The sequence below is a fragment of the Osmia lignaria genome, chromosome 8, assembly GCF_051020975.1.
Source record: "Osmia lignaria lignaria isolate PbOS001 chromosome 8, iyOsmLign1, whole genome shotgun sequence".
In the NCBI taxonomy this organism is placed as follows: Eukaryota; Metazoa; Arthropoda; class Insecta; order Hymenoptera; family Megachilidae; genus Osmia; species Osmia lignaria.
Window position 1 is genome coordinate 6,503,757 of NC_135039.1, and position 18,417 is coordinate 6,522,173.

Consider the following 18,417-nt stretch of genomic DNA (forward strand, 5'->3'; position numbering starts at 1 on the left):
CGCTCTCGCAAAAAATGTCGCAAATTACTTGCTAGTGGACACGCACCATTAGATTCGGACGACGATAAGGTGCTTGAATTTGAAGTGCGATAGTTATATTTTAATGCAATTCTTTCGCGATTTGAAAACTGGAATAATTACGAGGGAACAAACCTAGAGGAAAACTTCCAGGACCAGACGGTCGCATAGGCCGCCCCTCGTTTTAAGGATTGAAAATTACATTAACAGAACAAAAGACGATAATAATAACTGAATACCTGAATTCGATGTGGAACGATCTAGTGGAATATTTCCAAGACGACGGTCACGTAAATCGCCCGTTTTGTTTCACGTAAATCAGATTGTCGTATTAATAGATAAAACTAATATATGATAATACTTTATTGGCGTTGCGTAACCTATACAGCAGTTTAGTCTCAAAAAGCCATTTTTTCGACTTTGAACTATACGTATTTCAAAACCTAGCCATTTTTGGACTTCGTGTCGATTATGACTTTTGATCAGCACAACTTTTCTGAAACTTTCAGACAATTCGACCGAAATTCAATTTTTATAAGGGTGTGTGCAGGGTCCTTTATTAATTATATTTAATAGCTGTTTCTTTATTTCCACTATGTAGACTAGACGGAAATGTACATTTGGTTAAAGTTTTGTTGCTTTTAAATATTATCAATTACCTTATCCTATAAATTGTGCAATATTTTTGTAAGTTCTCTGAAGTTCTTCAGAATTCTTGTAAAATATAATCTAATTTCTCGTTTCTCGAGAAGCGAAAAATATCGAGAGATTATGAACACTAATAGGTACGTCAATTATCGAATATCTGTCTAATTGTAAGAACTCCCATATATTCTTCAAAACAGCATAACTTCTTTAATATTGGTTCATATGATTTGAATTATTTGGAAAAGTTAGTGGGAGCTAGTTTCAACATTTTTTTTTTAACTGTCAAAAAAATGTAAAAGTTGTATTTTTTAAATTTTTTATCTGAATCTATAATGCAATTTTGTATGGCACATTTTAAAACTCTATATTATAATAGTTATGTACAGAGTAAAATTTCATTGAAATTTGTTAATATTACTACGAACTACAAAGGTATAAAATTCGTGTCAAAAGGTCGAAAATCAATGACTTCGGCCGATAATCAGAATAGTAATAATGCGTTCGAAACTAAATTATAGCTTACTGTAGTGGGCAAAAATGTAGAACATTTCACGAGGTGACAATTTTTTAACACTTGATAGGAAAATGAAATTTTAATTATAGTAGTTGAAAGATGGCTAGAAAATGCTACAGACAGAGAATAAACATTTTAGGAAGGTGTAGCATTAAATACCAACAATTAGCCATTATTTGAATAGAAATAAATATTAAAGTTATTATCATAAACTAAATTATATTAGAAAAGATTTTGATAAAGATAAGCAATAAAACTGATATGTTTTTACAACGTATTAAATGATAAGTATGAAGACCATTATTAGTACCATAAATTGGCTAGCAGATACGTTAATATGTAATATACTGTATGTATAGTAAAACTTCTAGGAATTGAAATTCATAAATCTTTTAATTACATATAAATTATTAAAATATAATAGTTTTATTTAAAAATTTACATGTAGATTTTTTTATTTAAAAAAGTTATTGATTTTTAAGTGGTCAGCAATTTCTTTGCGATGAATTTATTCTCGCAGTTAGTTCATGTTTATCATGTTCATTTTACGACTCATCTGCTGAAAAGAATCAATATATTCTTTATTTGTATCATTAATCATTTATAAGTATTTAAAAATGGAAAATGCTAAACGCGTGCGTAAGCATGGTTATGTAATAAAAAACAAGTGATGAAAAAATTAAAAGTTTTACAGGAATTAGATTTAACTGAAGATTTTTTATTTGTAGACTGTGACAGTGAAAGTGATTCTTAGATTTATTAAATGATTTATTATAAAAACATTGAACAAATACATATCTAATAAACGCAAAATAAACTTTTTTTCTTTTTCATTGTTTAACGAATAATCCACGCAGCGGATAACGAACGTTTATCACACGGTTTGAAAAAGGGGAGGGGGAAAGTAGGTAGTGCCAACTATTTAGTAACTAAGAAAAATAACTATCTTTTGGTGACCAAAACTTAACAGTGATTCTGGTGAAAAAGTAGAAAAATGTGTGTAGAATGATAATGGTGAACAAAATAATGTAGCTATTTTCTACCCAGTTTTCATATATATAATTTTTTATACGAGCAAATATTTTGATCAAAAAATATTTCTATGTTACTTTATATTTATAAACCATTAAATGTTGTAAGATCATTGAAAAAAGCGTTTCATTGGAACTCAAAAACTGATTATTTAAAATGCCCAAAAATGTCCTGAATTGCACCGTAGTCGACTGGCTAGTTACTGGGTATTAAATGATTTTTATTTCCACCAGGGATCGATAATAATTCATTTCGGAAAGTGGTTCCAAAAAATGTCAGAAAGGTTGCAATTACTCTGACGAGTTAACTCGTGATAAAATGTTTTAATACAATTACCGTTTCCTGAGAAACTCGTTTTAATAAGGTAGGGACCTGATATTGCACATACCCCAGTAATTGTGCCTGATCAAGTACATCAGTGATTACCACTTCTGCAAGCTACGATGACTAATGTTTTTGGTTTGTGCGAGTACATATTTAGATAGAAGCGAAGAAGGATGATGATACATACAGTTAGTTGCTTTCAAGCCACGCTGGAGATGTTACGGTAACTTGGACGCCTTGTGTGAAATTATCAAGAGATTCGAGTTGAGTGACAATCACCTGGAAATATACTTGTTGTATGTAATATGTTGAATCTTATTATGTTTCGTCTGTGATATTACATCGATATGTGTTATAACAGTTTTCAAAAAAAATTTTATAAAATATCATAATTTTAGTGAATTATATTGAATGGATTAGTGGTTTTATTAACTGTAAATCTAATTACATAAAAAAGTCCATTTTAATAAAACTAAATTAAAATTTAATTAAAAATAAAAAAATTTGATGAAATTAAATAAATAATTTTTTTAATCGAAAATGGATAGTATTGATGATAATAATTGATAATAATAACACAACGTTTGGACAAATGTATCATTTAATAAAGTATAACATTATCTTATTATAAGCAACACTGTTTGTTTTAAAGTGAAAAATAAACGATTTTAAGAAATTATCAACTCAATTATAATACATAGTGTTGCTAAATATGTATGTAGTTTTTCTCTCTATCTTAATTTACAAATTTAAATCCTATGTTGAATATTTGAAATTATTTAGAAATGATATAATAAACAAAGAAAGCTTCAGAAATTCTGTAGAAAAATAATAGTAAAAATGTTCATTAAATTTCATTGTAAAATGAGTGTTTTGTTTCTTGTCAAGAAAATTAAAAATTATTTTATAAGTAAAATGTAATTTAAAAAAATATAAAATTGTGCTGAAACTTGAGTGACTGTGCTAATAATAGGTATGACACAGCAAGTTTAAATTTTATTTCAAATATTAAATGATATCTAGTATCAGATATTACTTCCTACATATTAGATCAGATCTAGTAAAGCAGGCATTAAATGAATTATTACTAACACGTTAACAGCGATAACAACCATTTTTAGTACAGTACGCTATAATTATTTAGAATTCAGATTACAATCGATTTATTTTCCAGATTAAACTGTTCACCTAGTACAGTAATGCTTCGAAATAAGCAAGTGGCTCGGGACCGAACAGTTGCTTATTTCGAAGCAGGTATGCTATTCGGCTTGACTTTGTTCTCGAAACGGGACAATAGAGAACGCGAGAAGCGAGTGAGAGAACCGAGGTAGCGGCAAATCATAAAGTGATCGGCCGAGCAGGGACGTTATTTTTTGAACAAGGATAGAATATAGCATGGCCTCTCATTCTCGCACTATGCTTTATTTCGAAGCAAATATACCAGACTGAGAAAGCATTATATATATTCCATCCTTCTTCTACTAACCGATGTCACTGCTCAGTCGAGCGTGAAATTTATTACCCTAAACATCGGCTTCGCGTTTTCATGGACCTCTCACTCGTTTCTCGTACCTCTCACTTTGCGGGCGACTTCAAACAAAGAAGAGGGGATAGCGACTTGCTTATTTCGAAGCAGAGACCACTTGCTTATTTCGAAGCATTACTGTACCTTATGAGATAAATACAGTAATGCTTCGAAATAAGCAAGTGGCTCGGGACCGAACAGTTGCTTATTTCGAAGCAGGTACCTATTCGGCTTGACTTTGTTCTTGAAACGGGACGATAGAAAACGCGAGAAACGAGTGAGAGATCCGAGGTAGCGGCAAATCATAAAGTGATCGGTCGAGCAGCGATGTTATTTTTTGGACAAGGATAGAATATAACATGCCCTCTCATTCTCGCACTATGCTTTATTTCGAAGCAAATATACCAGACTGAGAAAGCATTATATATATTCCATCCTTCTTCTACTAACCGATGTCACTGCTCAGTCGAGCGTGAAATTTATTACCCTAAACATCGGCTTCGCGCTTTGATGGACCTCTCACTCGTTTCTCGTACCTCTCACTCGTTTCTCGTACCTCTCACTTTGCGGGCGACTTCAAACAAAGAAGAGGGGATAGCGACTTGCTTATTTCGAAGCAGAGACCACTTGCTTATTTCGAAGCATTACTGTACATGGTATTAATGTTACGTAGTGTAACCGATCGATTAAGCTATCGATACGTCACATATTGTAGGGGCCCGAAAATCCCCACCCCGCTATCATGTCATAGTCGAATCGCGCAGGCGTAAGAAGCATCGCTTCCGAGGCTGCTTCTGTTGTATGTACATATGTACATGTGCAACCTGCAGCTATTTCATGCGTCTACCGGATTCATTGTCAGTACGAATCCGCGAAACTAATGAAGCTGCTAAAGCGAGACATGAGAGAAAGGGAGGCCAGTCGGTGCATCGTTTCTAGTTAAAACTATTTATTAAATCAAAGAATTCGACCGCAGTATCCGTTAAATAATGCGTTAGATTTTAAAGGCGAGCGTAATAGCACGCGTGTAACGCACACCGCGTTTCAACGTAAATTCCTGTTAGTAAACGGTGCTCTACGCCCAAGGACGTAGAGTCGCGCGAGATCTATTTATAACGGGCACTTCTTATCTTATCCGATGCGTGATGGTTACACGCGTATGTAGTAGTAGTGTATTCCACTACTGTGCTTGTTTCTGACCGAAACAGTGTTTACAAACATTGATGATTGTGCGGATAAAACAATAGAAAGTACTAATCAATGTTTGAAATACAACAAAACTGGTTTTCATAACTATGAAATTTCATTACTTTTTATTTAATCCCCCTTAAGTGTTCGCAATTATCCCATATTTCCTTACACTTGTGATTAAATCGGGCTTCTTCAAACAAAATAATGTTCCGGCTTCTTGCCCTTCCCCATAGGTATCCTTAGCGAGAATGACAGTGCATGAAAGAAGTCCCATATAGGAGGTGTTAAATTTCAAACGAAACAACTGCAATTTTGCGACTTATATCCCCCTGGGAGACGGGAAGAGTTTGGTGGGGGTACGCGCTGAATGAATTTTATGAATTTTATGAATTTTATTATTATTTTGTTTATGTAGACACTAAAAAAGGAAAAAATAAATATATTTTGTTATTAAAGTATACGCAATTTCTTTTTTTAACGAGGGGTATTCAGCGTTACGAAAATTATGGAAGAGGTACACAGATGTCGAAAGTTTGGGAAACACTGGCATAGGCGTAAAATTTCCATATTCGCCGGGGGTACATTTAACTATATAAACATGCGATATTTTCTGAATCTTAATTGATTTTTTATAATACTTTGTTATGTTCCGTGTTTTGGGCAAATAAATTACGACCAGTTCTATGTTAAACGTAAATCTCTCTCTTTTATTTAGCGATCTCACACTCTCTCTCGTCTTGCAGCTAGCTGCCCACGCGATCTGCTTCTCTACGCGTCTACATATTCATATTCCGTCTGTTTGTTGGTGCGAAGAACACATATTGCGATAACGTACTACGCTCCAGTGTATGAAAAGATAAAATATTAATAATCTCATGTAAGATAATAAAAATAGACTTAAAATGATTTATTTATCTAGGTTTGCAAATTATAGACAATTTTAGAGACTGTAATTTGTACGGTCAAGGAAATTGAATTATAAAAGTCAAATTTAAAAAAAAAAAAAAATATTAACAGGTATGAAAAATAAACTAATTTCAGTCATTGTCATGGCTAGAATTTTTTTTCTAGCGTGGCGCAGAATCTTTAGCAAATTAAAATTTCTTGAATTTTGAAACTTTGAAATTCTAAAATTTTGAGGGGTAAAGGGATAGTCCACTATTTAATTAGAGGAAAGCGGGGACAAAAGTAACATTGTAGATAGCTCAAAATTTATTATAGCTATTATTACAAATTTTGGATATACGATGCGAAATTACAATTAAAGTACACACAAATATGTACTAACAATAATAGAGTAACTTTTTCTTTGCGTTTTAAAATTGTAATATGAATATTCCTTAGGTAAGTAAGTGCTTATCATTTCTTTCAATTTTTGATTTGACTCTTCTGAATGTAATACTGGTCGTTACTTGACAGTTTTAAGCGTTTCATTAGTGAAAATTTCCAAAAGCATAGTCGTGGACGATTGTGACGTCGGTAATCGGGGTTGGTTGTAACGTTTCTAGTAACCAAGAAGATGAAGAATATTATTTTGTGTTGTTTATATGAAATTCTACAATATCAGCAAACAATATGAAAAATAGGTGCAATGCATTGAATATAAAGATTGGGCACGTGAAGCCAAAACGTTTCTCACATTTTCTGCAATTGTGATATCGATTACTTTACTACAAATTTTAGCTTTCTTTATTTACTATTTTAATTGAGATCAATAAATATTTTAGTTTTGCAAAGATAGATTACGATTCCATGCAGTGTTACAACCGATCACCTACCAAGGATAGTTGCAAGCAACCCTTTCCCTGGTCTTCACTTTTTATTAATCATTTGGATATTACTTGTTATAAAGCGAAACTGCTGTAACTCAGTAATGTCAAATAACTATGCAAGATTTTGCTATAAACATTTTTGTTGTAAGTGTGACAGTTTTTGCGTAATCGTAGTTCAATGTCAAATTGTTACTTTTATCTTCGCTTCCCCTATATCTTCCTTCTATCTCTGCTGATATGAAGTTGAATGAGGACATTCAGAAAACTGTTTATAAATATTCAAAAAATAATTGTATGCGATACGTAGAAACCAGTAAATCATTTACAATGATAACGAGGTCAAAGAATTATCTTATTAATTTTTGCATATTACATAGTTCGTTTTGCATATTAAATGATTAATTACAAAACATTATAAGGCTGCTTTATACGTTATTCTTACAATTACGACCACTTTTTACACAGTATAAATATTTAATTTTTGAAGGAACAAAAACAGTCGCAGAAAAATTGCAATCAATCAATTGCAGTCGATCAATGGTTTTTATACAGATTCTATGAATCTTTTACTAAAGTTATGTTTCATATAAAAAATGAATAAAAAGCAAGTCATTTTTCTTGCATGTCATATATGCTAATATGATGTATGTTTCAGTCAATTAGAAAAGTGTTTCAATAAGTGTATTAGTGGATTTTGTGTTTGCTTTTTACTCGAATAACGAGTTGTACTTATAATAATTAGTGCAACTCGTTATTCGTGTAAAAAATAACTAACACACTTATTAATACACTTTTGCATTATTTTTTTACTATATTTTTTAATCTGAGCTAATTGTAGAATTATTTAATTATAGTTGCACTTATAATTAGGTTGAAGACTATTGTTTTCTAATATTTTAAAATAAAGAATTTTGCATATTTATGTTAAAAATATACTTATATTTTTAAATGTACATAGATAGAATTGAAATTTCAAACTTCTAATGAAACCAGACGTCTATTTCCTCTATAATGCGTTGTTAGTACAACGATGTTATATAATTCATCTATGAAATTACAGTTACGTATACTTCCACAATTACCAGTGGTAAACACGAGAGGATATGATAATACTGATTGAAAGTCAATATGTGATCAATACGTATGAAAAATAGAATAAAGTTATCACATTTGAATAATGCAATGCTAATTTAATAGGTTCTAGATACTAAGTGGATACTAAATACTGATCCTTAATAATAATTCTCTTTTTTTATAGAAAACAGAAGATAAAAACGCTCATTATTTATAAGGCCTTAAAAATAGTTTAATTATTCTTTTAAAAAATACAAATTAGAAGAGTAAAAAAATAATTCAAATTATTAAAGTTATGTCGCTAAACCAAGCAAAGCAAGTGGTTCCCTAAGATGGATCCTTGGCTCAACTTGTAAAAATTGCAAGTTTTCTTAAAAACAAATATAGAAAACATATCAAGTTAACATTCTAACATGCAAAATTGTATGGTTCAGAAGAATGTTTCCATAATATAATATGTATTTCCTACATTCAGTTTATAATTATAATTAGAAAAATTTAGTACTAATTTGACAGTTAAAAAATAATAACAAAATCACAGTTATGAAAAAATAATGAAAAGATAAACTACAAATAAGAAATAATAGAGACATTAAAAGAAAATAAATTAAAAAATTAGCAAATCAATTTTCATTGTGAAGTTTAACATTTTTCATTAACAATTTTGAAAGATAAATTCAAATTTATGCAGTTTGTGTAGTTAATTTATATTATCATTAAGGATTATGATTTTATACATATTTATGTAGTTATAAATTCTTTAAAACTTTATTACCCATTATGTTCAAAGAATACAATAAATTCATCTATTACAAAGAATCCGAATATAACAGGGAATTCCAATATTTATGTTAAACAGTGTAAATTATTTTCCAGGAGGTCGTTACCATTTAACAAGTAGCCATTGATCATCAACGAAAATGCTGGGCTACTTCGAAATTTTGTGCGGTATCGCCGCATTACTTTTTGCCTTTTATTACTATTCCACTGCCAATTTTAATTATTGGAAGGACCGGGGAGTAGTTGGACCGAAGCCTTTGCCATTTTTTGGTAATACCAAGGACCTTATGTTCGCAACCGTTTCAATGCCAGAATTCAGCAAAGATGTTTATCTGAAATATAAAGACGAACGAATAGTTGGATTATTCATGCAAAGATCTCCTGTTATCTTTCTGAAGGATCCAGAATTAATTAAAGACGTTCTTATCAAAGATTTCTCGAAATTTTCGGATCGCGGATTCAAGGTCTATGAAAAGGTATGAAAAATCGTATTATTAAGTCACAGAATAAAATAATCTGAAAACAAAAATTTTATAATACACTTTGTATATTTTCTGCAACATAGCAATTTAAATTGAACAGTTTTGTTTATTTTTTAACCGACTTCGAAAAGGAGGAGGTTACTCAATTCGATCAGTATGTTTTTTTTTTTTTGTTTTTTTTGTGTGTTCACCGATTACTCCGAGATGGATGGACCAATCGGAACGAAACCTTTTGCATCTTGTAGGGTATGTCTTCCGATTGGTCCCATTAAAAAAAAATTTTTCATTTTTTCATTGTTATTGTAAAATACATAAAGTTTTTAATCTCAAGGTTGGACGATTTCAATGATTTTTTAATATGTTGTCGGGGGTATGATTCTGAACAACTTTTCCGAGATATTCGTGAAAAACTATTGTTACTACTACATGACTTCTACGTATGCCTACATGTCTCTACCGGTGTATGAGTCAGCATGCAGTCGCCGATTCTCTACTGTTTCTATATATGTACATATGTATACTCTGCAAGGCATGTACAGATCGCGATGAAACCCCACTTGCAGAAATGTATGGAACTTGTTAGCGTTGAAAACTATCGTTATTGCAATTAACCAATAAGAACGGTAAACCACCTTACGGCATTCAATACCTACAAATACTGCTCGTTCCACTAAAAAGTGTGAAATAAAATAATTTTTAACAAAAAACACAACCGACTTCGAAATGCACTAAAAAGTATGAAATAATTTCTACTTCATTTATACAAATACCCAACAGCTATTAATAAAACCTATTTACTGGTTAAATCGTATACTAAATACATTTCAACCTTTTCGAAGGCGGCGCAAAATTAATAATACCCGAATATACGATGATGCCAATAACGATTTGATAGGTTGCTGACGCCTGAACTAGGATCTTCCTAGTAGAAGAAAGTTTTTAATTTTGCGCCGCCTCCGAAAAGGTTGAAATGTATTTAGTATACGATTTAACGAGTAAATAGGTTTTATTAATAGCTGCTGGGTATTTGTATAAATGATGTAGAAATTATTTCATACTTTTTAGTGCATTTCGAAGTCGGTTGTGTTTTTTGTTAAAAATTATTTTATTATTCTAAAATAAACGTTTAGGTTTCTGTCGTCACATGCTACATAATCGTAGAATTTCTGTTAATTACGGGGATCAACTTCCCAGGTCTACTGTAATTATATGATTAAATTAAATTTATTCCTAACTCTTATTTTATAAACGTATTTTTAGCAACTTTAAATAAAAAAGTTTAGATAAAAAAGTTGCGAAAAAGAATTTTGACTAGTTTTTACACAATTCTGATCTATTCACTTTCTTCGTTACGCGACCTTAATTAGCATGTGTAACTGTTTTAACGCGTTCGCTACCACCCAGCAAATGTTAGGAACATGCTGTGTGCCACTATATCCTAATTTCTACGAGAAACGTCGAAGCATAGTCGACGGGTGTCACACGGGTCGTCACACTCTATGTCGACAATGTTTCGACGGTGGCAGCGAACGTGTTAACCAGTAGCTCGCTAGAACCGAAAATGCCTGTGAAATGGGGCGTGTTCCTTCCTTTTTTTGACCAATCAGATTCGCGGCCTTCTTATGAGTCTTCTTGTCATCAGCGGACAGTACAGTTTCTGACCCGACCGGTCCCGACTCAACCCAACCCATTTAGTTGTCTGAACACTCTTAGTTAGTGCTGTGCATGTCATCTTATAACGTCACCCGGTTGCACGTTTTTAAGTTTGATATTATATGATGGCATCTGTTTGCAAAGTTTGACATTTTATGGTGGCATCTGTATTAAAAATGTTAAATTAATATCAAGCTATGCGAGAATAAGAAGATTGCCTAAAAATATAAAAAAAAAGTAAGAAATAACTAATTTTGTTAAATTTTAACAATAATAATGTTGTTACTGTCCCACATAAAATGGATGATTTCCAATTTAAATGTGCCATATAGAAAGGATTAAAAAGTTTACTATAATGTATCAAAGTATATTTAATGTAATTTTTTTTTTACAGACCGAGCCATTATCACAACATCTCTTCAACCTGGAAACAAAAAGATGGAGACCGATGCGTTCGAAACTTTCTCCAATGTTTACATCCGGAAAATTGAGAGACATGTTCGGTCTTATCCTCGAATGTTCAGAGCACTTTAAACAGTATTTAGATAAAGTAGTTGCGAAAGGAGAGCCTATAGATATTCCAGATCTAACTGGAAAATTCACAACCGATGTGATTGGTTCTTGTGCTTTTGGGATTGATACGAATTCATTGGCAGATGAGGAGAGTGAATTTCGTAAAGTAGGCAAACAAATCTTCACTCCAACTTTGGGAAATGTACTTAGATTGGAGACCAGCATATACCTGCCAAAATTGTACGAACTATTGGGTTACATTGTACCAGATAAAAAGTTTGCTCCTTTCTTCACGAAAGTGGTTATTGACACCATGATGTATAGAAAAGAACATAATATACATAGACCTGATTTTATCAATATGCTTATGGAGCTGAAGGATCATCCTCAAAAAATCGATGATATCAGTAAGTTTAATACTTATATTACTAGAATTAGAAGTACTTTTCATATTAATATATTACCGTATTACTTTGAATTTAAGCCGCAGTAGGATTTTAAAATTGGAAAATTGGAAAGAAATTTAATTATTCTTAAATATAAATATAATAAGTTACCTAATTTATTGAGAATCATTTTCCGATATCTACGGATGACATCATATGATAGCACGTTGCATATACCAAATCGCTGTAATATCAGTTCGAGTAAATCGATAAAATATCTGCCGGTAACGCGTGCACTGCGTTTTGCCGCCAGACGGCGTTAGCTCGCTCTTCACGGCTAGTCAGTATCGTAGCCAAGCGTAATCAATATCAATGGTGGGGTTCAATGTGTATCCAACTCATACCTATAATGTTTGACTTTTTCTTGCTATTATTATTTCTCTTTCATTGTTATTCATTATTAAATAAAAAAAAAAAATTGTTATTCATTATTGTTTTTAGATAGCAACAGTAAAATGATAAAATACTTTAACTTAAAATTTAAAAATCGATTGACGAGCATTACGACTTTATCAATCGACACACGATTGAAGACAGTTTTGAAATTTGTCTATGATATAGAATAAATAAGATGTATAAGATTAAGAATTACCTGCAGTAAACGAATTTAAAAATATGGAGGCTTATTTATCATGGAAATATAATTGTCTACTCTATGATTTTCAAGAAAATTATAAGAAGGTTTCTTGTAAATTCAATACTATTGAAAGCCTTTTCGTGATGAAAATGTAATACAATTCTCTCAGGTTTAGCGATGATGGAGAAGTAAGAACGCTTATCATTAGCGCTCTTTCGAAATATAAGCATCACTTGACGTTGCTTTCAAACACTCGATGCAATCGGAGAAACAATAAATATTTTTTCTATATCATAATCAAATTTCAGAACTGTCTTCAATCGAGTGCCGATTGATAAAGTCGTAATGTTCGTCAATCGATTTTAAAATTTTGAATTAAAATATTTTATCATTTTATTATTGGTATCTAAAAGTAACAATGAATAACAATGAAAGTGAAATAATAATAGCAAGAAAATATCGAACATTATTGGTATAAAAATTGGATACACATTGAATTGGTGTTTATTACGAGTAGCTACGGCACTGACCAGCCGAGGAGTGGTAAACCGCCGTACACGCGTCACCGGCAGATATTTTTTCGATTTACTCGAATACTGCTTCAACACTTACCCCACATAGTTTTTTCTTCGGAAATATCTATAGAATTCGGTACTGTATAGAGAATTCGCGCTAGATAAAGAACTTTTCTTAAAAATACAGAAGTAATACGTAGGAAATGCGTGCGTCGGCTGTTTTTGAAACTTTCATCGACATTTACATCTGTTCAGAATCACGTAATATAATAACTATATATATTAATATATTCGGGAAACTCTCCTCTATTCTAGTGTTTTTAGTTTCCGCGTAATAGTTCATTTTTCCGCCAAAACACATGTTTTTACAAAAACTCGTGTTTTTCGAAAACTGAGGGTAATAGAGCAATTCGATTTTCGGATTCGTGTTCAGGACGAGAAGCTCTACAACGATCACTCAATGGCTATTGGAAAACAGAAAAAATTTTTAAATTTGTTGGTCAGTGTAATTTGCAAGTCTTCCTTTATTCTCGACTAGCGATTGCTCGTGACTTCGTTCGCACTGCATGCGTATAAATAAACATAAGTTTGTTTAATTTTGTGATTGATCGCCTCTCTCTTCGATTTTTACAATTAAAATCAGTATAATATATAGGGTGTCTCATTTTAATCTTTACACTCGAATGGTAAATGCTTGCAGACAAATTACCAGACAAACTTTAGAACAAGTGCAACTGTCATTTAGGGATAGAATCCAGTGTTGCATTAATGTTCAAGGTCATCCTATTGAATTTAGAAGATAAGAAACATTTTCTGTACGCGGAGTGTAAGAAAACTTCAAGCCATTGAAATGACCTTGAATGACATTTCAAGGTCAACATATTGTAGATCAATGGATTCATCTTGAGCTAAGCTATGTGTCTAACGTAAAAAAAAACACATTTCTATTTACAAAAACAAAGGTCACCTTCAAATCTCGGAGGCGCCTCCATGTAGAAACAAACAATGTCCACCATTGCATGTCCCCCTTCGAACAGAGTATGTTTCGTTCAAACACTTTTTTCGAAAAATGAATATTTTTCGAGAAGATTGCGTGTAAAGATTAAAATGATACACCCTGTATATGTGTAAATGCGTGAACTACATAAACGGATTATAAAAAAGTTGCCTCATTAGAGCCTGATTTTTACAGCTTTCTAAATTTACGCGAGTACTCTGAATACTTCCAGAATAAAAAGAAGTCTAAATTATTACTCTATAAATTCTGAATCTGCCAATGAAAGTCTCGTCAAAATCGGTTTAGTCGTTTCGAAGATTAGCCCGTTTAAACAGGCAGACAGACAGACAGACAAAAATTTTCCAAAGGCGTGATTGGGTTTTAGCAAGGTGCGAAAAACCATATATGAGCTAGAAAAAAACCATTATTTCGAAATCACAGACAGACACTTCAATTTTATTTATATGTATAGACGTATAGATTAATTCTCTCCATTAATATTAATGAATATGTTGATAAATACTAATTTAATTGTTTTTTCTTGTTCAGAATTAACAGATTACTTTATAACTGCTCAGGCTTTCGTATTTTTTGCGGCTGGTTTTGAAACTTCTTCGACCACAATGAGCAACGCTCTCTATGAATTAGCTCAGAACCATGATATTCAGGACAGACTACGTAAGGAAATTGAAAAGCACTTTGAAAACAGTGATGGAAATTTCAAATATGAACAAATAAAGGAAATGGAGTATTTGGATAAAGTATTCAAAGGTGCGTTTGAAATTATGTTAAATGTGTTCAATTTTTCACTTTGAATGCAAATCTTCTTTTATCGTTTAAGTATACATTAGCAAGCATGGTGGATTTCCCTAAAGAAAATGGCGATTATAAACTTTTTTTCCTATATTATCATTTTCTAGGAAAATCTACAAAATTGTAATGGTCCATATTACTACAACCACCTCTATAATTGAAATTAATGGTAAATAAGGAATGAAATTTTGAATAATCTGTTGATATAGAGACATTAAGAAAGTATCCACCAGGTGCACTTCTACCAAGAAAAGCAACTTCAGATTACACTTTTGATGGTACTAAGGCTTCAATATCAAAGGGTATGTCAGTATGGATACCAATATTTGCTATACATCGGGATCCTGAGATCTATCCAAATCCTGAGGTCTTTGATCCTGAAAGGTTTAACGAAGATGTTGTTGATGCTCGACATCCTATGAGTTATTTGCCTTTTGGTGATGGACCAAGAAATTGTATTGGTATGTTACTTAAAAATATTTATTCTTTAACAATCGGAAAAGGTTGCAAAATATTTAAAAATCATCCTGCCATCTATCGATCCAAAATTCATAATTTTATTGCTTATAAAATGTCATTACCTATATACAGTATTTAAAAATAGGTTTAATTTTTAAACGGGTTATAGTATTCACTGAGGAGAGCACAAAATCTCTAATTTTCATTAGTCCATTATTCTTGAATAACTTCGTGCTGTTTGTAATTCTTATTCAAAAATTGTTCGTTATTTTTTCGATTAATAAGTATTAGTCATGATCTGTATTTCGAAATTCATAAATATACCTAACTCTGAATTGAACACATATGTACATACATATAAATAGCTAGTTTCGTTGTTAGCATATGACTGTAAATCCAAAGGTCCTCGGTTCAAATCCCGGTTCCCTTTTTTCTTTTAAGTATTTGCTTCTCGTTCCTAATTAATTAAATAATTACATAAATTAAATTTAAGATTAATCTAATTAATTATTTTAGAAATAATTCCTTTATCTAATAATTTATTATTAAAGCTGTACCATAGTTATTCTCTATACCATGTCTATCTTTTCTAACTATAATACATAATTTGTGTCAAGAATGCGCTAAATGCACTTAGGCGCCACCTCCAATAATTTATACTTTATACTCTATTAATTATTTCAACAATTGTACAACATTTTGTTAATATATTTTATTATATTATTTTCAGGTGCCCGATTTGCAGTTTATCAAACCAAACTTGGATTAATTACAATTCTCCGCAATTATAAAGTTGATATCTGCGAGAAAACTGTAATCCCATATCATTTTACCCCGGGTGCATTTATACTTACACCGCAAGAAGGAATATATCTGAAAATAACAAAATTAACAAGTTAATGTTAATTTGACTTTTCTCAAAAATGTAATCCTTAACAGTATTCAGTTGAATAACAAATACATTTTGTTAGAATACTTATATATTAGGAATTAAATTAACCAATTATATATTTATACTTATTTATTAATTAATTAAAGATAAAGAAAAGGTTTATATACTAATGAACAAAAAGAAAACTATAATAAAGACAAAGTATGAAAAAGAACAGAACACGTGCGTCGTGATCCATGTTAGCTCGTAACGGTCGCTTAGCTGATACATTTAAAAAAGTACAAAGAAGCCAGATTACCGATAGATCAGTCTGGCCACGCTCTCGCCCATATTACCAACCATAATAAAGTTAAATCTCAAAATCACGTTGCCACCTGCTCTATCCTAGTACAAAAATGTGAAACACTTCGCACTGCAACAGTCTACGGCACGTTGACAATAACGGAAAATTTCTTCGATACCAACGGCTATATCTCTTTGGTCAGTGTCTCGAGCTCAGTGTTGCCATATCTCTGAAGAGCAAGAAAGAGAATATGTGTAACGAGATAAAACGAGATAGAATATGTCAAAGGAATGCCGTGAGATCTTTTACTTTGTCGAGCTCAAGTCAACGGATACGGATATAATTTCCACTGTAATTTTTTACCTGAATTGTTTTAAGGCAGATCTATTCAGAGAATCGTGTTCTGTTGAAAAAATAACTTTAATATCATGCAAAGTTTGTAAAAGCATGCAGTAACAAGTAAACTCATCTAAATCGAAGAGGAGGTAATTGTAATGCAGGTTCACCTAATTTTGTAACATCTAATGTCCCCGTGGGATTGGAACTCGATCTTCTGGTTGTAACTGTCAGATTGCTTGGGACTTGGGACTCGCTTCAGAATACGTGAATTGTTGGTGGAAAGCACCGAAGCGGCAGCATACACCGATCAAAGCAGATATATGCTTGTATGAAGTGCGAACACCAATTGCCATGCATACGGAAACAGATGTGGCAACAGTACAAACGTACTATACATGTATTCGTTTCTTCAGTCGATAAGGTAGTTGTACCATGCATGCTCCAGCGAGGTGTGGTATGAGAAGAACTGATAAAACAGACACAACTGTTATACCAACTGTGGAAACCCAACCTCACCTTGAGCTACCGGGTACTCCAATAATGATGCCCCAGCGGTAACAAAAGCATGTTTAGTCTTCTTGGATCTGTAGTCACTGTTATTAGTCTGCTCCGTAACATATGTAATATATCGTTCAAAATGTTTGTGCACTATTTGTTATCACTAGAATGAATTTGTGGCTGTACTTACAAAAACCTCCATGCTTTTGGGAATAGGTTTCTTTTTAATAAAAATGATGGTTCCAAGAAGGATTTTTGGCGACACGTGACAAAATTTGTTATCCTTTGGGTGTCCTTCCCTACTTTGCCGACGCAGAATATCGAATTATCATGGCGTGTTTTGCGAACACGACTCAGTCAGTAGAGATACCCTCATTGATGTGAGTTTCTGAGGCGTTTTCAAACAAGAAAAAATGGAAAAGATCTGTGGGAAAGTTAGTTTATTTCGATGCTGACTCTCACGACGTTTAACTAAGACTCTCTGGTGCTCGGCCATCCTCTCCGTTAAAAAGCATTCAGGGAAGGAAGAGAAAGAGAGGATGGAGAAAGAGAAAAAATAGAGAAAGAGAAAGAAAAGGTCTAAATATTATAGTAAAGTGTTGATAAGGGCAGCGGAAAGAAATAGTAAATATATCGTGGTGAAACGGCTCGCCTGAACCCGAGAGTTGACACTACTCGGGCCCGGCCGAGGCCCTGAAACGAACATGAAAGGAGATAATAGAAATTTTGACTCGCTCGAGTCTGGTTGCCAAATGCGTACTTGGCCGGCCCCGACGTGCACGAAGAAAGGAAAAGAAAACGAAAAAGACAGCGACGTATGTGGTGCGCAGGTCGCCACAGATCCATTTTTATGCAACTTCGAAAAGGAGGAGGATATTTAATTCGATGTGTATATTTTTTTTTTTTTGTTTTTCTTAATGTATGTTCACCGATTACTCCGAGACGGATGGACTAATCGGAACGAAACTTTTTGCATCTTGTAGAGTATAACTCCCCATTGGTCCCGTAAAAAAACATTTTGCATTTTTTCATTGTCAAGGATTATTATTGCAAAACACAGGAAGTTTCTAAT

General features: G+C 32.4%; 1 protein-coding gene across 2 annotated transcripts; it reads left to right on the forward strand.

The window, feature by feature from the left end:
- Positions 1 to 2,579: 2,579 nt before the first annotated feature.
- LOC117610862 (cytochrome P450 6a2-like) lies at positions 2,580 to 17,538 on the forward strand. Of its 2 annotated transcripts, none has more exons than XM_076689390.1 (6): positions 2,580 to 2,832; positions 8,975 to 9,354; positions 11,408 to 11,933; positions 14,611 to 14,832; positions 15,084 to 15,335; positions 16,064 to 17,537. In XM_076689390.1, exons 2-6 carry the CDS (start codon positions 9,019 to 9,021, stop codon positions 16,231 to 16,233), a joined length of 1,506 nt encoding a protein of 501 aa, XP_076545505.1. In that variant the 5' UTR covers positions 2,580 to 2,832; positions 8,975 to 9,018; the 3' UTR covers positions 16,234 to 17,537. The 2 variants fall into 2 exon arrangements, with proteins under 2 accessions (XP_076545505.1, XP_076545506.1); XM_076689391.1 differs by having other exon boundaries at positions 2,708 to 2,799; positions 16,064 to 17,538.
- The last annotated feature ends 879 nt before the right edge of the window (positions 17,539 to 18,417 follow it).